General features: G+C 51.5%; 9 protein-coding genes across 9 annotated transcripts; 6 read left to right on the plus strand and 3 right to left on the minus strand.

The window, feature by feature from the left end:
• Positions 1-83: 83 nt before the first annotated feature.
• On the minus strand, positions 84-1,417 carry CC1G_09872 (hypothetical protein; the record flags this gene model as incomplete). The annotated part of the gene is made up of 2 exons (XM_001831117.2): positions 84-122; positions 200-1,417. The coding sequence occupies 2 exons, from the start codon at positions 1,415-1,417 to the stop codon at positions 84-86; spliced, it is 1,257 nt and encodes a 418-aa protein (XP_001831169.2).
• Positions 1,418-1,915: 498 nt separating this feature from the next.
• CC1G_09873 (hypothetical protein) lies at positions 1,916-4,127 on the minus strand (the record flags this gene model as incomplete). Its single annotated transcript, XM_001831118.1, has 3 exons — positions 1,916-3,076; positions 3,137-3,544; positions 3,600-4,127. 3 exons carry the CDS (start codon positions 4,125-4,127, stop codon positions 1,916-1,918), a joined length of 2,097 nt encoding a protein of 698 aa, XP_001831170.1.
• A 625-nt stretch (positions 4,128-4,752) lies between these two features.
• CC1G_09874 (hypothetical protein) lies at positions 4,753-5,723 on the plus strand (the record flags this gene model as incomplete). Its single annotated transcript, XM_001831119.2, has 6 exons — positions 4,753-4,824; positions 4,887-5,044; positions 5,099-5,121; positions 5,178-5,194; positions 5,257-5,400; positions 5,472-5,723. The coding sequence occupies 6 exons, from the start codon at positions 4,753-4,755 to the stop codon at positions 5,721-5,723; spliced, it is 666 nt and encodes a 221-aa protein (XP_001831171.2).
• A 666-nt stretch (positions 5,724-6,389) lies between these two features.
• On the plus strand, positions 6,390-12,742 carry CC1G_09875 (AMP-dependent synthetase and ligase; the record flags this gene model as incomplete). The annotated part of the gene is made up of 18 exons (XM_001831120.2): positions 6,390-7,143; positions 7,193-7,334; positions 7,387-7,566; positions 7,622-7,894; positions 7,958-8,069; positions 8,122-8,237; positions 8,288-8,353; positions 8,405-9,324; positions 9,374-9,560; positions 9,612-9,659; positions 9,711-10,144; positions 10,198-10,538; positions 10,595-10,772; positions 10,824-10,952; positions 11,008-11,666; positions 11,726-11,820; positions 11,880-12,176; positions 12,658-12,742. Exons 1-18 carry the CDS (start codon positions 6,690-6,692, stop codon positions 12,740-12,742), a joined length of 4,716 nt encoding a protein of 1,571 aa, XP_001831172.2. The 5' UTR covers positions 6,390-6,689.
• A 1,297-nt stretch (positions 12,743-14,039) lies between these two features.
• On the plus strand, positions 14,040-14,820 carry CC1G_09877 (hypothetical protein; the record flags this gene model as incomplete). The annotated part of the gene is made up of 5 exons (XM_001831122.2): positions 14,040-14,063; positions 14,150-14,303; positions 14,403-14,529; positions 14,693-14,721; positions 14,792-14,820. 5 exons carry the CDS (start codon positions 14,040-14,042, stop codon positions 14,818-14,820), a joined length of 363 nt encoding a protein of 120 aa, XP_001831174.2.
• A 384-nt stretch (positions 14,821-15,204) lies between these two features.
• Positions 15,205-16,160, plus strand: CC1G_09878 (tubulin-folding cofactor B; the record flags this gene model as incomplete). Its single annotated transcript, XM_001831123.1, has 5 exons — positions 15,205-15,294; positions 15,358-15,507; positions 15,561-15,663; positions 15,719-15,965; positions 16,043-16,160. The coding sequence occupies 5 exons, from the start codon at positions 15,205-15,207 to the stop codon at positions 16,158-16,160; spliced, it is 708 nt and encodes a 235-aa protein (XP_001831175.1).
• Positions 16,161-16,352: 192 nt separating this feature from the next.
• On the plus strand, positions 16,353-19,297 carry CC1G_09879 (valosin-containing protein; the record flags this gene model as incomplete). The annotated part of the gene is made up of 8 exons (XM_001831124.2): positions 16,353-16,429; positions 16,480-16,526; positions 16,577-16,643; positions 16,693-16,937; positions 16,991-17,760; positions 17,814-18,248; positions 18,301-18,893; positions 18,953-19,297. 8 exons carry the CDS (start codon positions 16,353-16,355, stop codon positions 19,167-19,169), a joined length of 2,451 nt encoding a protein of 816 aa, XP_001831176.1. The 3' UTR covers positions 19,170-19,297.
• Positions 19,298-19,461: 164 nt separating this feature from the next.
• CC1G_09880 (diacylglycerol O-acyltransferase) lies at positions 19,462-22,599 on the plus strand (the record flags this gene model as incomplete). The annotated part of the gene is made up of 12 exons (XM_001831125.2): positions 19,462-19,995; positions 20,915-21,061; positions 21,115-21,176; positions 21,246-21,258; positions 21,312-21,340; positions 21,397-21,637; positions 21,767-21,799; positions 21,869-21,908; positions 21,989-22,103; positions 22,158-22,202; positions 22,375-22,465; positions 22,533-22,599. The coding sequence occupies exons 1-12, from the start codon at positions 19,619-19,621 to the stop codon at positions 22,597-22,599; spliced, it is 1,260 nt and encodes a 419-aa protein (XP_001831177.2). The 5' UTR covers positions 19,462-19,618.
• Positions 22,600-23,715: 1,116 nt separating this feature from the next.
• Positions 23,716-25,083, minus strand: CC1G_09881 (hypothetical protein; the record flags this gene model as incomplete). The annotated part of the gene is made up of 1 exon (XM_001831126.1): positions 23,716-25,083. One exon carries the CDS (start codon positions 25,081-25,083, stop codon positions 23,716-23,718), a length of 1,368 nt encoding a protein of 455 aa, XP_001831178.1.
• Between the last annotated feature and the right edge of the window lie 1,215 nt (positions 25,084-26,298).

A 26,298-nucleotide genomic window follows, 5' to 3' on the forward strand; every position in this document is an offset into this window, starting at 1 on the left:
TCACCTCGTGTATTCCCCGACCCGACCGAAATCGGGAGTTGCTGATCTCCAGGAGTTCGTAAATCAGACGTCGCTCACAACCCTCATCTGGTCCCAAGTTCGCTCCCAGGATCACAATTGTCCTGAGATTAGGGAGAGTGGAAAATGCGCACCGCTTGAAACAGGCAAGGAAAGCCGAGAGACCTTCCGTGCGACAAACTGTGAGCTCCTGTAGCGCGGACAGGTTGTTGAGAACCCCTTCTAGCGGTTCCACCGCTTGGCTCGTCACTCCCCAAAGCCAGTCGAGCTTCATGGAGCGCACGTCGCCTAGCGGTTGGGAGCACAGGAACCGGGAGGGTTCCGCGAGATCGGGTGTACACCAGCCTGCGAGAACACCCACACCGAAGGACAGACTGGGAGTAGGGATATCAATCCTTTCTCCTCCAAAATGAACGACTTCGTGCCACATTTGTGTTCTCAACATGTCTTTGGTTGGTTCGAAGCTCAGGCTTTGCAGCCCGCCTTGAGCGAAGGAAGGGAGGTGGTGCGGGGAGGGAGGGGATATCCATCGAGGTGAGAGGCTGGGTAGGGTTGATAAGTGAGGCACCGGTGCTGTGAGAACAAGGTTAACCCGAGACGAGCGATGGATCGCGACGCTGTCCAGCAGCGCTTGACAAGATCTCCAATCGCCTTCGAACTCCAAAACCTTGAGCGACGGCAGAACCGTCACGTCGCCGTTGGAGTTTCTGTGGACCTTTGCGCCGTCGATCCTAAAATCGACGAGCTTTGGCATCTTTTCAAAGTAGTCTTGGATATTGAAGTCAGTGTTGGTTGCATCGCAGAGCAGGTGAAAGACAGTGAGGTTCTCGAATAGCTTGGATGTTGGGAAGGGGAGACAGTTGTGCAGGGCTAGCGTCTGAAGCCGCGGGGTTCCATTGTCGAGTAAGTCTAGCGGAAGGGTGCAGCCTTGGTAGCAGGAGATCAAAAGCAGGTGGAGTAGAGGGGCGTGTCCAGACGAGAGGACTTGAAGCTTGGGATCATCCGGTGATGAAACTGCCACCAGTTCAAGCTCTCGAATTCGGTGAAGGTTTGCGGGAACGAGTTCAACGAGTGGTGATGGCAGACTGGGGGTATATTCCCGAATCCACTCTACATGCAATGTTGTCGATGGGTGAATTCGGTTCAAATGAACTGTAATCCATGGCAGGTCGGTGGGGCTACCGTCAACGATGTATCTCCATAGGCCCGGGCAATTGATCGCCGCTTCTCTCCAGGTTCGACACACATGGGTTACCACCATCCAGCTAGAGTAGTAGCTGGAGCCATCTTCAAATATTAGATCTCGTTGATACTGCTCGAAAATCTTCCACAGCAGCTCTGGAGGCAATTGCAAGCAATGCGAGGCGAGCTGAGTCTCAGAATTTAGGCTGAGTGACATTCTTTAAGCAATGTCCTTTAGTTATACGATGACAGTTACTCTGCAAGGATGGTTCACATACCGTCTATCAACGTTGTCAGCGTCAGAAGCGAGTGTCCCCAGACGACCAATTGCAACAGGGATTCTAACCCTAACCCATGTCTATCCCGAGTCGGGAATGAGAATCTATCTTGCTCGCTCGCCATGTTTCGCAAGGTTGGGATGTACTGTAGCCAAGGCCAAACGACACCCTTCACATAAGAGGAATTAGAAATGTCGTATTTGCAAGTCGAAGCATCATAGCAGCTAATGCGACAGGGGTCTAGCAGAGCATAAGCGAGATAGATGAGAAAAGGTACCAACACCCCGGCGCGACATGTCCCTTCGACCTTCCAATGGGGCCTCTGAGGGAGGCTAGTAGGAGGTCCAGCTTCCTACACCCACACGGGCCTTTACACGACGAACAAAAATATGCCTATCCCCGATACCAACCAAGGAAAATTCCAATAGAACACCATACTATCGCTCATCAGCTTTGAACATCCACTTATACGGATCGGTGTCTACGGCTGCCATCTTCGACGGTCTTCTGGCGACGACTGCGACGATGGTAGCGGTAGGGCTGGGGTCAACAGCATCAGAACTTCCGGGATCTGAGCTCGAGGTTGGAGTAGCAGGGGAGGATGTGACGGGTGCTTCAGCTGCATCAAATCCAGAGGAAGCAGGGATGGTGATGGTGGTCACAGAGGCCTCCATCGCAGAGACGGACGCTTGCTCATTTCCTGTTGACTCGGGCATCCAGGAATCTGTGGTCGTAGCATCGTCATCTCCGATAACCTGAGCATTCACACTCGAGGACCCCTCGGGATCGTCGGTAGCAGAAGCTTGTGGATCAGCCGTAGTCGATGCGGGAGCGGTTTCGGACAAGGTTGAGGTGGCAGTCACGATTGCTGGGACATCTGAGATGGGGACGGCGTGCACGTTAAAAACTTTGGAAGAAGAATCTTGGGAGGGTTCAGGCGTGGCAGAGGCAGTAACAGTAACGGTGGTAGTTACGATCAGAGGCTCTTCGTCGTCGTCCGTAGCTGAAGCGCCGGCTGGATCTGTCGATGGGACAAAGACAAGAGTGACGTTTTGAGCACCGGTAGACGCCGAAGGCGAGGACGCATCGCGTGCGTTTACAATGGCCGTGGAACTGGGACTATCACTTCCTACAGACGAGGATGGCTGTAAATCCGAACCACTATCACCCGAAAGACCGTCTCCGCCTCCCTGTCCTTCAACCTTGCCGTTGTTATCTGACATTCCATCGACGAACCACATGGGGCGAATGACCCCGCTGTCCTTGTTATACGAGAACGTCTGGCTCTTGTGTGCCCCGGCAGAGTCCCCAGTGGAGTCCTTCAAGGTGATGCAAAGCTCCATGGTCAATGGTTCAGGTTGGGGCGGGTTGGGATCGTACGTCGCGCAATATGATGCGTCGTTGATCGCAGCCTGAAGCATAACAGGAACCTCGGTGGAGTCATCGTAGTCGGTGGTAAGATCAGATTTGGATGAGGCGACGAGGAAGAGCTGGGTAGCGTTCTTCTCTGAAGCGTTGAGGACGTAGGGTCCGTCACCTCTAGTGTCCATGTATAAAGAGGCGAGTTTACGACCAGTGGTGGAGTTGTCGACATGGCTCTGTATATTGACCCGTGTCAGTTGTAGCCAGTCCTTGTAGAAGAGGATCGACACACGTACCATGATGGCGACAGTGCCGACCATACCAAAATATCCCGACCCTTCTCTCTGATTACCATCGACATTGGAGTCAGAGTTAGTCTCCGAATCCACTGAGCGACGCGCATATCGAGGAAAGATGGAACTCGCTTGGTCGTGCTGACGCCTGGATGGAGTGCCAGCCACGACGTTGTTCTTCTTCACCTTGTCCTTGTTGGATGGTCTCCCTTTGTCCTTGACGGCTGAGGCGGCGGCGACATCCCTGCGTCCTTGTAACACAAGGCGAGCGATTTTGCTGTCCAGTTTAATGGCATCGGCGAAATTGAGGCCTCGTCGGCGGTGTGAGAGTGAGGCCTGTGATTGTTGACGGACGAGACGCTGTCTTCGCGATGGTTTGGGCCAGGGGGATCGTTTCTGGATCGTGGATCGCTGTGAATGGGAGGTCAGTCAATTTCCCGCGAGCCAACTAACGGACTTGACATACTTTGACGACCTCGCCGCCGCTGTTGTCACCCTCAGGGAAGTCGGAGTCGTTTCCAGAGCCATCCCTTTCACCATCGGTAACACCGTCACCGTTCTCACCATCCTTGGGGGCCCATCCAGAACCGCCTTTCCAGCCTTGACCGTCTTTGTCCTTGTCCCAACCCTCGCCGTCCTTGGAACCATCCCAACCGGAAGAACCATCAGTAGGGCGAGGCCACTGTCGTGACCAGGTTACCGTTCCGGAAGAACTAGTTCTATTCCATCTGTTGTGAGAAGTCATGCCCACGCGCGAAGCACTCGAGTTGGACATCTGCCCGTCCGTGGTGTTGAAGGCGGGTCGATCGTGATGGGTGGGCTTAGGGTGGTGAGAGTGGGTCGTCCAAGATGGGTTTGCTGAGGCTGAGATTGATTCTGAGTCGACGTTATCCTTCTGTCGCGCACGGAGGACTGCCGCGTCTGCGGGTGTTGATAGATTTATGGAGAGAGCGAAAAGGAGGAGAGTGAGGAAAGGTGTTGTTGGGAGGAGCATCGTGGGTTAAAAATAAAGTAAAAAGCTCGCAGAGCGTGTAGATTGTAGAGAATGAAAGTGTTAACTAAAATCAAGGCAGATGTGAAAGTTGGAAGAGTTCGGGTAGGTTGAAAGAGAAGATGTAAAAATATAAGCTGAATAGAATATCAATGAAAAGAGACCACCAGGGCCCTTGAAAGGAGAAGGAAAGAAAGAAGAGAGGAGGAAGAGTTTAATTCGACGATAGCCGGTTTATATCTATGGACAGGAGAAGATGTTTCAGCTTCAGCGTCTTAGACTCATGGAACCCGACTGCTAATCCCAGCAGGCTCCTTTCCTTTTGTGCGAGTGATCGAGCCTGGGTACTGAGTGCCTCAAACGGTTGATCTGGTGGTTTGAGACACCGACAGCTTAGCATCATGAATTGCTGCTCCATTCTCTTCTGGAAAGATTCTACGCACTTCTTCTTTGCTTGGGGACTAGGCGCCCAACATGCTCAGTAATCGATGACGCGCGCTTAATTGCGCCAAGCCAATCCGGTGTGCGAAATTCGGGCTCCGGCCAACGCGACTGCCGGCTCCACGGCTTGGCGCTGCTGGCAGCGACCACGGCAATTGCTCCTTGTCCATTGACCATCACAGTGGAAATGCTCTCATTGATTCGACGCGCGCCAGCAACAGTCAGGACGACCTCCAGATCTCTGAGGGTATCGGTGAAGGTCAGGGAACACGGATTTCCAAATATTTTCAGTCTTTAACGCGTCAGCTTATCGTCAGATAGCAGGAGTGTACGGGAGTCAGAGCTTTTAGTGACGATGCGAAAGCAATCAAGTACCAGAAGTCACTAGCAGAAGCTAAGGCTAAATTACTCGATGCTGGGTTTGACCCAACTTCTTTCCGGGAGCAGCACATTGTTTGGGGAGACCAGGATCCATTCCAGTAGGTGCCAATCTATGCTCACAGCGATACGGATTATTGATAAATCGCGCTCAGGCATGTTAACAACGTTCGCTATGGTACGGTCGCCGCTCCGAGATAACGTTCTGCGAACTTATAGGCTCCACTGCTTCAGCCAGGTTTTTTGAGTCCGTTCGTATCCGTCCTTCTAATCGACATGGCAACACCTCTGAAGCTGTAACTTGACCTCACAGGCACGAATTCAATGGATGATGTCACTGGGTGAAGAATGGGGAGGACCCGAAAAAGCTCAGGACATGATCAAGGGCAAGGGCGTATCGTTGATTTTACAGGCCCTCGACATTCACTTTCGACGACCAGTAACATACCCTGACACTGTGAGCCCGCCGATCGTCACTGACTTTGTTTATCGCATTTCTCACATTGCTCTCGATCGTATGACGCTTAGCTTCTATTCGGCTACTGTCCACTTCCTCCCAAACCTGGAACGGAGGACTCGCCGCGGTTTCAAGTCGTTGCAACTGGATACTCGATCGAGCAGCAGGATTTCGTTGTGCACTCGAAGGAGTCCTTGGTTTGGTATGATTATGACAATTTGAGAAAGTGCAGTCCTCCGAAGGAGGCGGTGGATATCGTGTTCCGTCGCGCGAACAATATCGATCTCCGGGAGTTAACTCGCAAACATTCAAAGCATGCATAGCAATCAAGTGCTTAGATTAAACCTTTCTAAACAACATGCAAGTACCATTCTTCGCATTTGCTATCGTCCTGTGCTTAGCTTACTTTCTTGCTTCGCGCAGTAGAGTATACTCATGACCATTGTTCATAGCCAATCTATTGAACAGGTCCGCTTTTAATTCATTGAACATTGGGACTACCTCAGGCAGCCTGAATTGAAACTTTTCCAATTTTCCAATTGTTCCGCCGGCAAAGGCGAGATGTACTGGCCTTGTACCCCAGATGAGCTAGGTGAGTATCCGTAACCACTAGTGGACTGATTGTGACGTGTTATGACTAGTCTCCCTGCAACGAAGGAATCCGCGAGCGGATGTCTTTGCTCCTGGTCTCCTAGTGGCCCGGGAGTGCGATGTTTAGCGCCTTGAACCACCTGGTGCTGATGCGATCGTCGAGGAGATGCTGACAAGTGCTCCACAGCGTTGTCTGCCCGGGGGTATCGAGGCTCACAAACAGTTCAACGCGACCTCCTTATAGGCAACGATGCCCGCTTCCTTGGCATTCCAAAGGAGCAGCCTTTACCTCCGCAGCTTCTTCTCTTCGCTTCTCGGCTGTGAAGTCACTGGTATATTCACAAAGGATAAACTTCAAGAAATCTGCAACGACCTTTCTTTAACCTCTACACCTTTCTCTTCCCTCCAGGATGATGGCACAGGCGTCTGGAAATAACGGCGTTCCTCTGTCCTTCCTTCGCAGGAATTTTCACGTCCCTCAAGGACTTTCGTTGGGCGACTACCTCGGCGAGCGAATATCGCAAGCCTCCAATATTTCGACCCTCCTCGACTGTCTTCCCAATACCGCTGAACCTGCCATCTATTCACCAGACACCACGCTCCTTCCACTCAAACATGCTGTCATACGCACATTCGTTTCCGAGTTCGTACTTCCGCACTCACCGTTGCGTCCCGGCCTCGGGCGTAACGATAGAGTCATGGTCGCTCTCCCAACTGGACCAGAAAACGCCCTCGCCCTCCTTGCCCTGGCAGCCTACCACACTTGCGCCCCAGTAAATGCCAATGCTACCGCGACTGAAATCCTTGAAGACGCTCGGCGATTGAACATCAAGGCTATCGTCACCACACCTGACGCCGAAGGCCGGCTGGAATTGCATCAACTTCAGCAAGCTCTCAATTGCGAGGTCATTTTCATCACACCTCGACGCTCTGGTGTTGCTGGTCTATTCGATATGCAGCTTATGGGAGGAATTACTCCGGAGTATTCACCCGAGCGCGCGGCACTCCACCGACTTGGGGATACATCCCTCATCCTGCATACCTCTGGCACGAGCGGGACCAAGAAGGTCGTCCCTTACTCCCTTAAATCTCTCATCGTGGGCACCTGCTGCGTCATCCAGTCCTGGGACCTTCGTAGCTCAGACGTCAATAGTACGTGCCCTGTCTCCGAGTCCTAAATTTCGCTAACCTTCGCCCCTAGTGAACATGATGCCTCTTTTCCACGTTGGAGGTATCGTGCGCAACCTGCTCGCGCCCATCTTGTCCGGAGGTAGCGCGATCATGTGCTTTAACTTTGACCCAATCGCGTTTTGGAGTTTGGCGCCGCTTCTAAGGGCCACATGGTGCGAACCAACTCTCTTTTAATTTTAGATTCTCGGCTCAACGGATCTATAGGTACTACGCCGCCCCTACCATCCACCACTCCATCCTGACGGCCAAGCCAGCTATCTCGTTTGATGATATCCGAATTCGCATGATTTGCAACGCTGCCGGCGGTTTGTTGCCTTCTTTGGCTCTGGAAATGAAGCAGGTCTTCCGCCAAGCCGTCATCTTGCCATCCTACGGCATGACCGAGTACGTCCATCGCTCTGGTTCCTGCTACTGGACCATTTACTAAGCCCTTTATCAGGTGCATGCCCATCGCGACGCCTCCAACAAACTACCAATTGGACAGACCAGGCTGTTCAGGAATAGCCTGTGGACCCTACCTTTCTATCCGAAACCCCGTCGATTTAGAGAAGGAATTGCCGGCTGGGGCGACCGGGGCTATCTGTGTGCGAGGCTTGCCCACTTTTGAGGGATACGAGGTGTCTCCTGACCCCTCCGTTCCCTTGAGTACGTCGGCGTTCTCTTCTGAAGGATGGTTCGATTCTGGTGACGTTGGGTACATGGACCGAGACGGGTAAGTCGCCGCAACGCATGGCACTGGCTCGAGGGAGAACTAACTCTGTGAGGTCGCCCAAAGGTACCTATACGTCACCGGTCGCTCTAAAGAGATTATCAACAGAGGCGGAGAAGTGATATCTCCCTTCGAGATCGAAGAAGCCATCGCGACGTCATGCAAGACACATGTCAAGGTATGTTTGCGTTTGGTCAACACGTCTCAATTATTATTTAAGCTGGCGGTAGAACGTCCTGGCCTTTGCAGTATCACACGACGTGCTTCAAGAGACGATTGGAGTCGTCATTGTTCCCGCGGATGGCCAGCCTCGCATCTCCCTTCATCAACTCAACGACCTTCTCCAGTAAGCTCGATGGCTCTACTGGTACGGACAACTTGCTGACTTTTTTCTAGACACAAGCTCCACCCTTCAAAATGGCCCTTTGTTGTCGTTTACATGAACGATGTCCCGAAAAACAAGTAAGTACCGATCTCTGCCGTCTGTTACTCCCGAATTGACTGCCAGAACAGTGCAGGAAAGCCTCTACGAATCAAGCTAGCCACTCGTCTCTCGCTGCCGACCTTCACGGACAAAATCACAATGCTACAACGTCACTTTGAAGCGACGTTAACTTCCGCCACAAGCTCGTTATCGGATCCTATCCTATGCAGCCAGGTCAAGGTTCACATCCCCACTATCGAAAACGCCCTCCTCCAAATTCCAAGAATCAGGCAAGCCGCGGTTCAAGCACGCGGAAACACCTCCATCGACGCTTACGTCTCACTCGATCCTAGCGACATGTCCACCCTATCTCTTGACGATGTTAAGACCCGGCTGGCCACACTTATTCATGGTTACTCTATCCCCGACGCGATCTTCTCCGTGTTCTGCCCCCTCTATCGAAAACCGTCCGGGGACGTGGACTTCAAACGGATCGAGGAAGAGGTGGCTAGAAGAAATGCCTCCAACATGACCGCGACCGAAGTCATGGTCCGTGATATCATTGCGCAGATGCTTCTCCTGGAGCCCGGTGCCATCACCAAAGACTCGGACTTTTTCCTTCTCGGGGGAAACTCGCTCCTAACCGGGAAACTCTCGCACCAAATAAGGAAACAGACGACTATCTCCCTCGCCGCGACCGATTTGTTCTCTAACAGCACCGTGGCGGGAATCGCGTCCCTCATTGATCAAGGGGAGAAGGAACCACCCAAGACGCTCAAGTCCAAGCAGTCAACGCTGTCGAATATGTCGTTCGTTTCGGAGAAGGACAAGTATCGACTGTCGACGCTTTCCGCCATGACAGCAGTGCACGAACTCAACCTTCCGGTTCTTGACGAAGACCAGACGGAAACTTACCCACCTCGCAGGCGAGGTCAAAATCATCCACTCTGCCTGATATTCCAAGCCATTCCTTTCACATTTTTCTATCCTCTCAAAACTGCTCTCGCTTGTAAGTTCTTGCCCGCCGTCAGCTTTTCAATGGTGCTTACTCTTGATAGGGACAATGCTTCTTTTTGTTCTCGCACACCTCGCTCGTTACCTTCACACTACCTATTGGACTCGGATGGTCGGACTGGTATCCGCCATCATCATTGCTCGTTTGACCACGAGAGTTGTCTGTCCCTTATTCGCGATCATCTTCAAGTGGATTGTCATTGGCAAATATCAACCTGGCGTCTATCGGACGTGAGTGACACGATGTTTGAAGATATACCTTGAGCTGACCGCCCCGTCCAGGTGGTCAACTTACTACCTACGCTGGTGGATCGTCAATCAGAGCTTACGGTGCGTTATCTTTACTGCCGTTGCGTTCGGAATCTTACGAGTTCTATACAGAGCCGCAGGCAGAGGCGTGTTTGCCATGCATCCCAAGCTCCTGGTCCTCTATTACCGTCTTCTCGGAGCAAAGATCGGAAAAGATGTCCAAATCGACCCTTCAGCCCAGCTCGGAGAATGCGACCTCCTCACCCTTCAAGACGGTTGCCGAATCGATGCTGCTGTTGTTCGTGGCTTCTGCGTGGAACGTGACAGATTCATTCGTCTCGACCGAATTGTCATTGGCGCTCGGGCTGTGTTGAACACCTATACCACCATCGCACCTGGGGCAATCCTACCGGATGGGGCGGTCTACGGCCCACATGCGAGCTCCCATGATTTGCCTTCTCCCAGGTCGTATGCTGCATACAACAGAACGACGTTCGCGAAGCCGCATTGGTTGCTCCAGGTCCTGTTTGCTTACCCAATTTTCGCGATTGTGATCTTCATCTCCTGTGAGTATTGCCTCGACGTTTCCGTGTGCTGCTTTGAACCTCTGCCCCCACAGACATCCCTTGGTTCTTCTTCATCTGGCTCATGATCCAAGAGACCATCGTCGACAACTCGGACTCCAACAGCGCCGTCGACTCCGTCATCAAGTGGTTCTCGGACCCGACTCGCGTGCTCTATCATTTCTGTGCTCGAATGGTCCACGTCGTCCTCCGGCCGCTTATTCACGTCTTCGTCTCCATCCTCGTCAAGCGTATGCTCGGGCTGAACAAAGAGTGTAAAGCCAAGGATACTACGCAGTTGATGTTGTTCAGACGTTATGTCAATTCGGTCTTGCTCTCAAAGCGGGCGTTGAAGAATGCCTTCTCGATCTTGGGCACACACTACGAGACTGTATCGGTACGTTGGCTTCAAGCCTACATGGTAAAGTCTCGCTAATGCATCGATTCTCATAGATTATTTACCGTCTCATGGGTGCAAAGATCGGACGAAGAATTTATTGGCCCGGCTCTGGAATCTACTGTCTAGATCCTGAGCTCCTTGAAATTGGAAACGACGTGGTGTTTGGATCTCGGTCTGAGCTTTACACTACTGATAGTCTGGGGTCTGCGAAGATCGTCATCGGCGATGGAGGTACGTTGCCCGAGTTCATCCTTGTCTACTCTCCGCTGATCCCCTTCGTAGCTATGATCGCCGACCGGGTCGTTCTACTTCCAGGCACTAGGGTGGGACGTCGAACAGTCATGGGCTCTGGGGCACTAGGAAAGGGAGGAAAGGAAGCCTATGAAGATGGTTCCATCTGGATGGGCAATGGTTCGTCCCTTGATTCACTACTTTATAACCCCTACTCACCGTCTATCTCTACCAGGCATGGGTAACGCCATTCGTCTCAGCCACGGCTCCAAACTCGATATGTCCGCTTCTACCACTCCCTCGACCAGTACCAGGACCCTGAACACGGGCACGGAAGACCTAACCACCCCCTTCGGCCGCGCCTTCTACAAACGCCAAGCACCCTACTTTGTCTACCCCTACTGGCTCATCGTCGTCATCAACGTCCTCTGCGCGATCCTCACTGCGGCATACTGGTCTGTCGCGGCCGTTGCTGCTGCGCAATTCCTCCGCCTCATCGTCGACAACGTCCCCGACGCCCGCCTATTCCGCAAGTCCTGGTACCGATTCGGACTTTTGTATGGCATGGTGGCCCTCTCCTTCGTCGTGATCCTCAAGATCCAGGCTATTCTGTCCCTGCTCTGGGTCATAGCGACCAAATGGATTATCATCGGTCGGCGACAGGAGGGTCAGTTCGATTGGGACAAGAGCAGTTATTGCCAGAGGTGGCAGCTGCATTTGGTGTTGTCGAGGGTGGTGTTCAAGGGCTACGGGAATGGGGGCGTTTTGGCTTCGTTTACGGGCTCGGCGTACTTTGTGTGGTACTTGAGGGCGCTTGGAGCGAAGATTGGGAAGGATTGTGGTATTTACGTTGGAGGGAGGATGGGACTTATGACTGAACCTGATCTCGTTGAGGTGGGTTCATTTTATGACTTCAACTGTCCTTGATTCTAATGAACCTGTCCTGCGGGTAGCTGGGCGATGAGGTCAACCTCGACAACTGTTCGGTCGTGGCACACATCAACTCGCGTGGTCATTTCTCTCTCAACAGCCTCAAGATCGCCGAAGGGTGCGCCTCTCCCTCCCCATTGTCCAGCCTTTAACCTAACCCTCCCTCCCTCTTTCCAGCTGCGCACTGCGCACAGGCTCTCGCCTCCTCTCCGGCGCGTCCATGGAACGCCAAAGCATGCTCTGCGAACACACCCTCCTCTCCTCCGGCGAGGTGGCCGAAGAAGGTGCGACCTACGCCGGCTGGCCAGGCAAGAAACTCGACCCTGCAAAGGCGGCTGGTGGTGGCGGCGGAGCAGGCTCAGCGTCTGTGGACAGCTTCGTGGAGAACCACGCTGCTGTGTTCATGTGCCACATGTGTAGGCAGATGCCGAAGGATGCTGTTGTGACGGATTGTGGGCACTTGTTCTGTGAAACGTGAGTGCTACCCCTACTTTTCTTCTGTTGTTTTGGGTCTTGGATATTTATCTTCTATTCGCCTTATAGGTGTATCCTGTCGTGTATCAAGAGGACGGGAAAGTGTCCGGTTTGTGTGGAGCCGTTGTCGAAGAGGCGATTGAGAAAGTTGCAGCTGGCGGCTGTGGTGGTGGGTGCGGACCCTAATAACGATAGCAACAATACTAGTACTACTAATGCGCCGGCGGAGTAGGAACCGAGTTGCGGTGTTTTTCTTTGCCTTGATTCTGTGTAGAGCATTGGCTTTATATGCTTTCCTGTTTTCTCTCCTCTTAGAAAGTTTCGCTTGAACCTACTGTCATTACATCCTGCGATCTTCGTCGTTCTCTCGAGGCGGTACTTTAGAAACCTCCGAGAGTGACACTCGTCCATCAATATACTTCTTTCAATCCATATTGTCTATACGTTCAAGGTAAACGTAACTAAGAAGATGATCCCATAGTCGCCTGCTTCTGAGCCCCGAGTTGACGCCTACTGTCGCTCGACCTGTGGTCGGGACAATCCCGAAGTACAAATGCTCCGTCTAACTTTTCACAGCGCCCATTGCTATATACATAGCATCAGAAGACCATTCGTCTTCGATAAGGATGACGATAACCGGTTGTTTGTGCGTTTTGTATGTAGGTTCCCTCAGTCAAACTCCGAGTGCACACAAGCAGAGAAGACGTTCAGCGTTTCGAGAGTATACAAAAGGAGGGTGTGTCCTGTAGGTGGTTGTTGACGAGAGGATTTATTCCATCCCCCTTCGTCCACTCCCGCTGTTCTTTGCTCGCTCACCACCCTCTTTCTCTTCCAGCGCTTACTCGGTCTCCTTCATTGTCGGTCTTGTGAATCACGCTGAGCCGCTATGGCGACCCCATCCGAATTCGAACAACTCATCAACTTTATCAAGATAACTCAGGACGGGAACTACTCAACTGGTGCGCTTCTCTAGCTAGATCGACGACTCGAGTGATGGGCGCTTAAAATGGCCGGTCAGCCGCTGGACTTTCCCTCCTCACATTCGACATCTTCTCCACTCTGCAGGACGAGGTATGCGTTGTTTCTTGTCTTTATTCTCCAATCCTTCGGGTGGTTAGGATGGATTGATACTATGGACGTGTATTGAAAATTGTGAGCGCAGATCAGGTATATTTGGCGCTCGAAATGGAGTATAGCAAAGGTGGCGTATTTGTTGGCGAGGTATTGGGGTATGGTGTTCATGATGTGAGTTTCCATCGAATTCGAATTCGTTTGTGAGCTTGGCCGCGGCCGAGAGTCGAAAATGTCGAGTAGTGGAACTGAATGGATTGGTTGCGTACGGATTAGTGTTACGATGGCGGTTATGACGAGCAAACATAGTATCGAGGTGTGTTTTGATTTTTTTTTGGATGGATTTTGCCTGGCTGAGTCCTGACTGGCTAACTTTGTGCTGACAGTTGTACGTCCTTCACCATATGCTCGGAGTTCATGGGCGCTTATTCAACTCATGGCCTCCCGACAGCTGCCAGGGATACCTCGTCTACCAATCATTGTACGTTGCGCATTCCACCAACTCGCCTTTTCCCTTCTATGAGTTAGCTGGTACAACGCTAAACCTTCCAATATGAATCCAGTGGAGGAGACCTCATTTGCACCATCATTGTCTGCGTCATCTCCACCCTGCGTGTGTACGCCCTTTATGGGAACAGTCTGAAAGGTGCGGTTCGATACTTGAATTGGGTCTGCAGAACCTAGTCCGGAAACTGAGAATGTGGTTTAGTGCTGGCCTTTTTGGTAGCTGCTTGTGCTTGTACGTGTCCTTCCAGCATTCGCTACTCGGGCTCTTAAATGGTAAGCTATAACATGTCCAACACAGGTGGCTTTTCGGTATGTCCTACATACAACACTCCCAAACCGATTGAGGATAATTCAAGTTTCCCCTATTTCAAACGCGTACCTTGAACGTACAACAGATGGAATTCTACGCGGCATGGTCAGCAACCCAAGTCGCTCTACCTACAGTCTGGGATCTTCCCATCCCACAACTCAAGGGTTGTTTCGGGCGGATGCCGAAGAGCGCGGTGAAGAGGACGTTGTTTGGGTGGATTCCTAGTGTTGTCATTGCTTGTGCGTACATCCCATCCTCGCAACGCTTTCATTCTGGTCTCCTGAGGCTGATGCTAACGGCCTTTCAATTTCGCGTGAATACGTGTTGAATTGTTGCAGTCATGTTCCTCGCGATGACGCTGGCAAAGTTTCGACAATCGCTTCGGGACCACCGGGCGCGTGGGGGGAGTAGCTTGTCCCCGTTGTTTTTGATTATCGTTAGAGATGGGGCGTTGTTCTTCTTTTTGTGAGTATTGCCTTTCTGCCGTTTGTGTTCCCAATTAGGCTGACGGCGGATGTGAATTTAGGATATTGCGTGAGTGGTCTCTGGGATCCGATAGTAGAGGAAAAGGCTGAGGGGAAGGAGGAAAGTGACGACTGCGATTCTGACGACGTCTGTATTCTATAAGGAAGGGATTTATCATCGGCTTGTTGCACCGTACGTCTCCACAACTGCCGCTTTTTCCCCCTACAAAGCCTAATGCATGAGACAGATGGCTACATGTCAGCTTCTCCTGCGTCGCCGCACGACTCGTAATCAACCTGCACAGTACGGCTCGAGTTAGGAGTCTGCATCATCGGCGGGATTATCTGGGCCAAACTATCATCGGCGAAGGGACGACGGCGGTTGCGCTGAAGCCGATGGTGTTTAGTGACAGAAGGGGTGGGGACACGGAGACGGGTATTGCGACCGAAGTTAACGATGAGAGGGAAAGTCTGAACAACCTTGGGACTTCTGTCAATAGGGAGTTTGGTCGTGGTTATTGGACAACGTAGATATGACTGTTTTTGCGAAATAGGCGCCGACCCCTATAGTCGTTAGATCAAAATGTAATCTTATCAGATACGACACGGCCTGGAGCTTCTCGTCGCCGTCGACAGCCTGCTCCGAGATCGTCATCCTTCCACCAAAGCCCACAACATGTCCGGAATCCTGAATATCTGGGTTACATCTCCCGATACCCACTCTGAGAGGAGAATCGATCCTCATTGGACTGTCGAACAGCTCAAAGTGAGTTTGCCTCCGCGCGTTGGGTAGATGGAAAAAGCTCATGTTGCGATCAACGAGTGTTAGGGAAAACTCGAGCTGATTACTGGTGTCCCTGTAGCGAACCAGATTCTTACGTTGCTAGATTCGGATCAGGATGGGAGGGTTGTTGCGACGTTTGACGATGATTCGAAGAAACTTGGGTTTTATGGGTTGAGGGATTGGCAGGTTATCAAGGTGCGATCCAATTGCTGTTTTGTATGGACGATACAACTGATTAAGAGGGACAGGTAGAAGACTCCAACCCCGCAACATCGTTCACAGGTCAACTCACCGACGTCTCTCAAGTCGATAAATTCGAGCTGACGGGGGAGGAGTACGCCAAACGACCCGGTACGCGGTAGATCTTTACTCAGCGCCCCAAACTCTGCTCAAACGCGTGAACCAGACACCGTCCTCGCCTACAAACAGCGCAACAAGATCGGGCGATTCGCAGAGAAGAGCGGTAAAGACGACGAGCCACAATCCACCTCTGTGCCGGCTGATATCACAATCGGGTCCCGCTGCGAGGTCGAATCAAGCGAACAGGGACTGAAGAAACGGGGGACGGTCCGATTTGTTGGAGAGACCAAATTCAGCAAGGGTGTTTGGGTCGGCATTGAGTATGACGAACCGTTTGGAAAAAACGATGGGAGGTACGTGGCAGTATATTGACTCGAGGAGCCGCTGCTGACTGATACTCAACTGACTCGTTTTGAATTGATAATTTCAGTGTCCAAGGGGAGCGATACTTTTCGTGTCGAGACAAGTATGGCGTCTTTGTGAGACCTGATAAAGTCAAAGTTGGGGATTTCCCTGAGGAAGAGATTGATTTGGACGAGGAAATGTAATAGTAGTTAGCTAGATTTTAATTAATGAAGTGCGGGAAAGGGGTAGAAGATAGGAGAAAGCACAGCCACGCACGTGGGGTAAATGAGTTTGGTCGTGTTGGGGCGACGACGCGCGGCCTGCTTCCAACTCAATAAATCTCTTGTCTTTCTGCTACAAACTCTCATCTTTCTTCTTCGACATTCACTATCATCATGGCTGACCCCAGCGGCGCTCCTCCCCAGCCTGGCCCAAACGACATTTCAACCGCAATCTTGCGCCCAAAGAAATCGTAAGCACCGCGTTCATAATCTCATTAACAAGACTAACCGCCATTACTAGTCCTAACCGTCTTATCGTAGACGAATCGACCACCGATGACAACTCTGGTGAGTGAATCGAAGGAGTACAAACAATATCGGTACTCAGAGCCGTCTAGTCGCGACGCTCAACCCCAACACTATGGAGACCTTGGGTCTCTTCCGCGGTGACACTATTCTCGTCCGGTATGTACATCTCGTTCTTTCTCGCGACACCAAACTCATGGAATCGCAGTGGCAAGAAGCGAAAGGACACGGTGCTCATCTGCTTGAGCGACGACAACGTCGAGGAAGGCCGAATCCAAGTGAACAAGGTCGCCCGTAACAACTTGCGCGTCAAGCTCGGTGATCTCGTCAATGTGCACGGCTGCCCCGATATCAAGTACGGCAAGCGGATACACGTCCTGCCTTTCGACGATTCCGTCGAGGGCCTCAGTGGAAACATCTTTGATGTCTACCTCAAGCCCTACTTCCTTGAAGGTGAGTCTCCCGCTTAACATCACTTAACAGCACCCGCTGACAGCTATGCACAGCGTACCGCCCTGTCCGCAAAGGCGATACTTTCCTCGTTCGTGGTGGTATGCGAACAGTCGAATTCAAGGTCATCGAAACCGATCCCGCCGAGTTCTGTATCGTTGCCCAAGACACCGTCATCCACACCGAGGGCGACCCAGTCAAGCGCGAGGATGAGGAATCCAATCTCGCCGAGGTTGGCTATGACGACATCGGTGGTTGCAGGAAACAGATGGCACAGATTCGTGAGCTCGTCGAACTTCCCCTGCGCCATCCCCAACTCTTCAAATCCATCGGTATCAAGCCTCCCCGTGGTATTCTCATGTTCGGTCCTCCCGGTACGGGTAAGACGCTCATGGCCCGTGCTGTCGCAAACGAGACTGGTGCATTCTTCTTCCTCATCAACGGTCCCGAGATCATGTCTAAGATGGCTGGTGAATCCGAGTCCAACTTACGCAAGGCCTTCGAGGAAGCTGAGAAGAACTCTCCCGCTATCATCTTCATCGACGAAATCGACTCGATCGCACCCAAGCGTGAAAAGACCAACGGTGAAGTCGAGCGACGTGTCGTTTCCCAACTCCTTACTCTCATGGACGGTCTCAAGGCCCGCTCGAACGTGGTTGTGATGGCTGCCACCAACCGACCCAACTCTATCGACCCCGCCCTTCGACGATTCGGTCGATTCGATCGTGAAGTCGATATCGGTATTCCTGACCCCACCGGCCGTCTCGAGATTCTCCGCATCCACACCAAGAACATGAAGTTGGCTGATGACGTCGACCTCGAACAGGTAAGGATTGCATTCAATTTCTTCAGCTATATATAGCTGACCGTATTCTTTAGATCGCCGCCGACACTCACGGTTATGTTGGTTCCGATATTGCTGCTCTTTGCTCTGAAGCCGCCATGCAGCAAATCCGAGAGAAGATGGACCTCATTGATCTCGACGAGGATACCATCGATGCTGAGGTTCTCGACTCGCTTGGTGTCACCATGGACAACTTCCGCTTCGCTCTTGGTACCTCCAACCCCTCTGCTCTTCGCGAGACTGTCGTCGAGGTGCCCACCGTCACTTGGGACGACATTGGTGGTCTCGACAAGGTCAAGCTGGAGCTGCAAGAGACGGTGCAGTACCCCGTCGACCATCCCGAGAAGTTCCTCAAGTACGGTATGTCGCCGTCAAAGGGTGTTCTTTTCTATGGTCCTCCTGGTACTGGTAAGACGCTCTTGGCCAAGGCCATCGCCAACGAGTGCAATGCCAACTTTATCTCCATCAAGGTTCGTCTATTCCTTAATTGAGATGCCATGCTGTTGCTCACGGCGTTTATAGGGTCCTGAGCTGCTCACGATGTGGTTCGGTGAGTCTGAAGCCAACGTCCGAGACGTCTTCGACAAGGCTCGCGCTGCCGCACCTTGTGTAATGTTCTTCGACGAGTTGGACTCTATCGCCAAAGCTCGTGGTGGATCCTCTGGTGACGCTGGTGGAGCTGGTGATCGTGTGCTCAACCAGATCCTTACCGAGATGGACGGTATGAACACCAAGAAGAACGTCTTCATCATCGGTGCTACCAACAGGCCCGACCAAATCGACTCTGCCCTCCTCCGTCCCGGTCGTCTCGATCAACTCATCTACATTCCTCTTCCCGACGAGCCTTCTCGTCTCTCTATCCTCAAGGCTTGCCTCAAGAAGTCGCCCGTCGCTCCCGATGTCGACCTCGCCTTCCTCGCCAAGAACACCCATGGCTTCTCTGGTGCCGATCTTACTGAGATTTGCCAGCGTGCTGCCAAGCTTGCTATTCGCGAGTCTATCGACGCCGACATTCGAGCTGCTCGTGAGAGGAAGGCCCGCGAGGACGCTGGTGATGTCAAGATGGAGGAAGAGGAAGCAGAGGAGGAGGAGGACCCTGTTCCTCAGATCACTCGGTACGTCTTTTCTTATTTTTTACGGAGGCAATATGGAAATGCTTATTCCTTAATCACAGGGCACACTTCGAGGAGGCGATGCAGTACGCCCGCCGGTCAGTGAGCGACGCAGAGATCCGTCGTTACGAGATGTTCGCGCAAAACTTGCAGCAGTCTCGTGGGTTCGGCAACAACTTCAAGTTCCCAGAGTCGGACGGTGTTGCCCCTGGAACTGCCCCTGCGGCTACCTCGAATGCTGGGTTCACGGAGGATGCGGATGACGATTTGTATGCATAGATGGTGACTTAGTGATTGATTACTAGCTTCTTCTTACGACCTTTAATTTTTTCTACTCGATTGTACTGCATCTCGATTTTCGCATAGTGTAAAGCATAACCAACAACAACGACACGATTCAATCTCACTTTCATTCTGTGTTTCTGAGTCTCTTGTGATTTCGAGGAAGAAGCCAAGCGGCGCTGCACGTTCACGTGCTTGTGCAATAAGGCTCCGTGCATGCCATCATGATGATATTGAGCGAGCGGCTTCACGCTTTCTTTCCCTTCAACTACTTTCTTCTAACCACCACCTCATCGTCTCTTTTCTTTATTCAAAGGCTTGACTCGCTGAAGCGGGACTCTATACGCTCATTCGCTCTTTTCTGACAGACGTTTCCCGTTCGTGCGGTTTAGAAGGAAGATATTCAGTTGGAGATTGCGAATTGGAGAGGTTTATTGGAGAACAAGATGGGGAATGAAGAGAAGTTTGGGAATGGGGGTGTTGGGCTTGATTCGTCTACGAGGCAAGAAGGACTACGACTGCGTGTTCAAGGGGAGAAGCAGCAGACACTACACCCAGGCCCGGCACCGAAAGAATCTAACTCGCAGCGTTCAGAAGAGACACAACCCAAAGACCCGACGCACACCAAAGAACAGACGCAATCCAAAGAACAGACGCAAACTCAGACACAAGCAAAGGAACAACGAGACTCTTCTTCCATTGGCAGGCCAATCCAACTCCCTCGTTCGTTGAGCGCCTCGATGTTGAAGGAAAAGTTGTCCAAGTTGGCAGAGGCCCCGATGAGTGTGGGGAGTACGGTTGCCAAGTCGTATGCGAATGTTGAGTACGTGTTTTTCTCTCTTCTTAGTTTTTGCCTGTGTTATTTGTGGGGTCCTTTGTCGGTTTGGTGTGGTTGTGGTTTAGATCTGGGGTTGCTGGGATGGTTAGAGAGAGATGGTATTGTTGGTTTGGATTGTGGTTTAGAGACGATGCCGTTTGGAGTTGCTTCGGGTGGGAGGATTTTGGTGGCTTGGAGCATTTCTGTGGTCTGAAGGAACTACAAACTGACATCTCTTGTTTCTTTATCTCTGGTTCCTTATCTCCTTCACCGACTTGGACTGACCTGGTCGACGACGATAACCAAACGCATATGACTTTGAACTACGGCCATACGACTCTCGACCCACTCACTTCAATCTCTTGACTGTGACGATACCGACGATGACGACGACGGAAACTAACGACACTGGACAACAGCTTCGTCCCAGCGCAGATACCGCGCAAGAGGAGGTTACAGACGTTTGCGGTTGCTACATGGTCGGTTATGATTGTGATCACGCTGTGTTTGTGGTTTTTCCTTTGGTGAGTCTCGGTCTCATCTTGTCGTCTTTTCCTTGTCCTTCTCCCTTTTGTCCTCCATTGTGGCGAGCCTGTTGTCTGGAGGAGACCGGAGAGTTGAGAGCCGGTGGCTGGAAATGATATGCGCATTCTATGACGTATACGGACAGAGGCCCGAGGAATGCGGACTTGCAGCGTTCTGGTTATCGCGGACACGCTATTTCGAAAGTGGGTCTGGATGTGGGCTACCTGCGTTGGCTGCTACGAAGGGCTCAAGTCGCGTCGCGGTGGGGAACACGGCCCCTATCTTTGTCTCCCTTCCTTTAGGCGCCCTGCTATTTTGGCTTGACGTCCGGAATGCAAGATCTTTCCCAGTTCTTCGTTTCCAATTCGAGTGGCTGCTGTGTACTAACAGACATTCACAGCTCCTTCCCGCCATTATGGCCCTTCTTGGCAGCGTATTACATCTGGGCAAGGTGGATTGATCAGTGTCCGGAGAGGGGAGGGAGACGGTCGCATTGGTTTCAGAGCCTCAAGTTCTGGAAGTATTTTGCGGATTATTATCCTGTACAGTGCGTCATCAGTTTTCTTTCTTGTGTTCGACGAGCTGAGATGTGAAACGAAGGTTGCTGAAAGAGGTCGACCTGCCTCCGGATAGGCCGTATGTATTTGGATACCATCCCCATGGTAAGTATACTTGTGCTTGACGAGGTGACCTGGATGGCCATGCTGATGGTGCCCTGTACGCCTTGATAGGTATTATTGGAATGTGGGTTTTATCTCGTCCTGTATGATGTCGTATGGTTCTGATGCAGGACTCAGGGGCGCCGTCGCCGCTTTCGCTACCCAATGTAAGTCGACCTCTCCTCATTTTCAGACCTCCCCTTCCTCACCTCGACACCCCCAGCCACAGGATTCGCTGAAGCCTTCCCCGGAATCTACCCCCGACTCCTAACCCTCGCCACCAATTTCCAGATGCCGTTCTACCGCGACATCCTGCTTGCGTTGGGAATTTGTAGTGTGAGCAGGACGTCGTGTTCGAATATTTTGAAGAGTGGGCCTGGGTCGGCCATTACGATTGTGGTTGGTGGTGCGGCGGAGAGTTTGAGTGCGCATCCTGGGACTGCTGATTTGACTTTGAGGAAGAGGTGAGTTCGGTTGTTATCTCGATCGTTTGGCGGTTTGGTTTGGGGAAAGTGGAGGGTAGCGGGTTGGCGGGGCTATGGGACTATGGGATGTGACTGCGGGACGTTTGAGCTGACCGAGATCTGAAATAGGTTGGGTTTCATCAAGGTTGCCATTCAACATGGGTAAGAAATTCTGGCGTCTGCCTGATAAGACTCCTCCCCCGTGTAACTGATAATCGACCTGGCCTGCAGAGCGGATCTCGTCCCTGTGTTCTCGTTTGGAGAGAATGATGTGCGTCAAGCTTCAACTCGTTTCTCTCTCCCGTTTCCTGATCGCAGAATGTGTTTCTGGTGCTTACTCTTTATGCTTAGATCTATCAACAAATGCCCAACGAAAAGGGAACGACTATCTACGAGCTTCAAAAGAAATTCCAGGCGATATTTGGGTTTACACTGCCTTTGTTCCATGGACGGGGGTTGCTCAATTGTATGTCTATTCAACTACATTGTATTGCCCTTTAGCTTATTTTACGTTTCTCAGATAATGTCGGTTTGATGCCCTATCGGCGGAGAATTGTTGTTGTTGGTGAGTACTGTTATCCATCCATCCAACAGTCATCCAATCGTCTGGGTCCGATGCGACCCATCTATCCGCGCTCGGTTTCCTCCAACTTCTCTTTCTATCCCCTCTTAAACACTGTTGCGACCTTGACTGGTTTTACTTACCATCGAATCTTCTCGCGTGTTCGTTCACTTAGTTGGCCGACCTATACATGTGAACAAGTGTGACAAGCCATCACTGGAAGAGGTTTATCGCATTCAGCAGCAGTACATTGAAGAGTTGACTAGGTCAGTTTGATCATCCCTGATTCGGTTTTTGCGTCCCTTTCCACTGACGGTGTTTCTTCTGTGGTAGGATCTGGGACACCTACAAAGACCAATTTGCTAAATCCCGTGTGAGGGAGCTGAACATCATAGAGTAGAGTTAAATCAATCGTGCAAGTCAAACCTGGGTTTTAACAGTGTATGGACTCTTTTTTATTTCGCTTTATTGACGCAATTCGCAATATATTCGTTCGTTTCGTTGACTCGTGTTTCACTCCACTTTCGAGTTGCCAATGGACAGTGCTTTCTTTTACGGGTTTGCAGCGCTCGTTTGGATGATGGAATTCTGTCGGGATTTAATCCCTTTTCTCCGCCGATCCATCCATCCGCCTTGAAGGCGTCCATCATTTGTTTGGACCTGATCTGTGGGCCGTGGAGGACTCTTGATCAGGCATACAAACCTGCCCTGATCTGTATCATGATTTCAAACTGATTACAGGGCGTGGATAATGGTTGTGGTCAGATGGTGTGCAAGGCAGTACATATTCGGGTGGATAGGAACTCGAAGGCCCTTGTCAGAGGCGCTACATCATATACGATATCACATACGGTGCAGTGCCGTCTTCTCGCTTGCACCGGCGAGTCCCCAGCGACTACGTCCAAACTTCATCAACACATTCCCGTTTCAAGTACCGTGCACCAAATATGCGCGCATTCGGGTGATTGCACTGGCAGGTATAGGAGGCTCTGACACACTGGAAGGTGCTGTAAGCACTGAGCGCTTGGTGCTGGTATGGATAGGAGTACTACAGGGCACAGGGTATCCGTGATGATCAGTTTGCCGCGGAGTGTTGCTTGGAATTTGGAAAATCCTTGGTGACTGGAAGCGGGTCTGCGCATTGGCGGACTCGGTCGCGCTGTGTTGCTGTTTGAATAACTAGGAAGCGCGTTCCTCCTGTGGCTGAGCCCAACTGATGAACACACAGGGTTACCGTTTTTGGAAGACGACTTGCCCGATCGGAAGGTGAAGACGTGGCTGTAGTCTGAGTTTTGACTCGATGCATCTCAGGGCAGACCAATTCCCAGACGTTTACAAGATCACAATTATTCCATTGGAAGGACATGGTATAGATATAAAGAGGACGTATAGACGTGCGCGTGAGATACACTGTACATCAAAGAGGAAACTGAAGGGAGGAGTAAGTTGAAGGATCAAGAATCGCGGTCGGAACTTAAGGACGAAAATATTTAAAGACAAGGGTTCGGAGGGTAGTTCAAAAGCCCGAGTCTCCCTCTGAGGGGCTTGGGATACAATTCTGTAAACGCTCCATGTCCTCCTGGTTTCCAAAGGAGAACTGAACCTCTGTAAGGGTACTCAAGTCCCCGCCGGGCTGGCGCCTCGGGTCGTTAACAAACTCGTCCCAAGTATTTGTTGGAAACTTGTATGCATTACCCTCGTAGTCGGGACACGTGGCCACACGAATCGCCTTCAGCTTGGGCAAGACCGCTTCCGTCCTGGATCTGTCTAGGAGCATGCGGAAGAGGTGGTGATTGGCGCCTCCAGCTGGGAATGTCAACTTGAGGGCGACCAAATCAGGCAAAGCCACGAGCAGTCTGACCAAGTCTTCGTTGGAGAAGGAGATATTGTTGACAGTGAGGTCGTAGAGCCTGCATCCTGACTCGTTTACCAATGACAAGATGTCGTCGACCAAGGAGCCCCCGCTTGGGGCACCGCGATACCGGAAAAGTGCGAGTTTTTGTAGATGTGGAAGGTGGAGGGAGCGAAGCTCATCGCACAAGAAAGATAAGGGCCCTGCCAGATACAGTGAACTCAAGCCTGAGGTCTGTCGAAGGACGTTGGGTGTTTCGAAGGTGGAATTCCGACTAGGGAATATAATTTGCGTATTGAGAACCAAAGTCTTTAGGCCGGGTGCACGCTTCAGGATGTCTCGCGCCATCAATGCAGGGGCCGAGTACGCGTTTCCGTAAATGAAAAGTGATTCCAAAGTACCAGTGTTGGCCAGTCCATTGATCAGATTTTGGGCATGAAACTCCAGATTATGGAAATCCACATTTCGGAGCCTAGGGAAGGCCCGAGACAGCTTGTGGTTCTCGATATCGAGTCTGAAGCGGTGTTTACCTTTCAGGTGCGTGGGCACAATGGCAAAGTACTTCACAGCGGTAAAGGGCGAGGTTTTGCCCTGGCTGGCCAAGCTGCAGAGCTCGTGGACCCAAGTTTGCACGACTTTGTTTGGGTCAGTACCCTTGGGAATTATGTCCAGGGAGTTCCAGCGGTCGGCCGATAGCACAACACGAGCCGCAACTTGGCGTATCAAGTTGGGAGGGCATTCTGATTCCACACGGATTCCCAAGCGCAAGGTCCGGGTTCCAGAGCGCTCAAGTGCCAGGTCGAGGAGTGCAAAATATGACGGCAGACACCGCTCCGCACGAACGTAAAGGTATAACGTAGTCCAAAGAGTGGGGTCACCGATGATAGCGTAGAAGAATTGGCGAGAGACTCCGAGGAGCCCGATAAGCTCGTAAATGCTGAAGTATCTGGAAGAGATGATACGTGCGACAAGCTCCGCGGGCAGAGACTCGATATGCGTACGTTTCTTGACAAGAGCCTGCTTGGAAGACATTACGAGGGTCTGGGAATGGGGTGCTCCTGAAGGTTTCTGGTGGTTTGAGCCAGAAGGAAACTGGTGTGGGTGTTTCTGAAAGTGCTATAGCTACCCTTTATATATGATGATTCCGGTGTGGCAATTTGATGGTAGCTCCAGAAAACAATGGGGTGCCACTTCATCCTCTGTGAAAGTGTCTGACAATGGAAAGTCAAAGCTGGTAAAATCGTACCAGAGAGTGAAGGGAAAAGCATCATTGTGCTGAGCTTCTGGAATGAAAACGATTGCGCAGTTCCCCATTGTCTGCTTATCCCATACATGGAGAGTGAAAGAATATGTCTTCCTATGTTGACCAGCATTGAGCGGCCTTTACTCGGACGAACTGCGCGTTGGCGGAGGGGTGATGGTCCTGGGCGCGTTGGGCGCTTATATTATGGGCATGCCTCCCGATCTTAGAGGGGGGAATGGGTAGGCCTCATGTACGCCTCATGTACGCTTCATGTACGCGTATCATAGTATCTTCGCCCTTCATCAAATGCTTCAGCGTGGCACTGGGGAACAGTCCCGGGGCTCGAGAGAAGTCAACTCGCAATCGGAGTTCCTTGTTTGGGTGACGTAGTATCTTTCAAATGACAACCCAGGAAGGGGTGTCTCAGCCGAGGCTATGGATAAACTGCACTGTGGACTATTTTTAGAAGGTCTGTCCTGTTCGTTCCAATACTGTGGACGAATTCACCCAAAGCTGAAACACTTCGGGGATGACTCGATGATCCATCAATATCGGAAATAAATGCTATGTCCTCGCTAGTGCACTTGCAGTATATATTATCTCGTGCGTTTTGGCGACCCTAGATTGCTGATCTACAGTAACTGCTACATTTGCCGATGGCTTTCAGTTTGTGATTCTTTGTGTTCTGCCGGTGAGTGTGCTCTCGTGCTTGTAGCTATAAAGAGCAAAGGCTTTAAGTGTTCATGCACTTTCTGCGTTCCGAATTCGAGACAGAATCGACAACTCACGCACCCACAAGATCCCGATGTCTATTATCAACCGCGCTTAACTTCGCAAAACGCGAAACTTTTGGATAACTGGTGTCATTTAGTCTTCCTGAACAGTGCCGAGCAAGCTCTTGGAAGCGTCTGGACTCGAGGAGGTTCGAAACACTTCGGGTTTTAAGGCCGTAATTGGATGGTATAAACGATGGTCAGTGAGTTCAGATATTTTTCCAACCGGTC

The sequence above is a fragment of the Coprinopsis cinerea genome (assembly GCF_000182895.1).
Source record: "Coprinopsis cinerea okayama7#130 chromosome 7 map unlocalized cont3.7, whole genome shotgun sequence".
NCBI lineage: Eukaryota > Fungi > Basidiomycota > Agaricomycetes > Agaricales > Psathyrellaceae > Coprinopsis > Coprinopsis cinerea.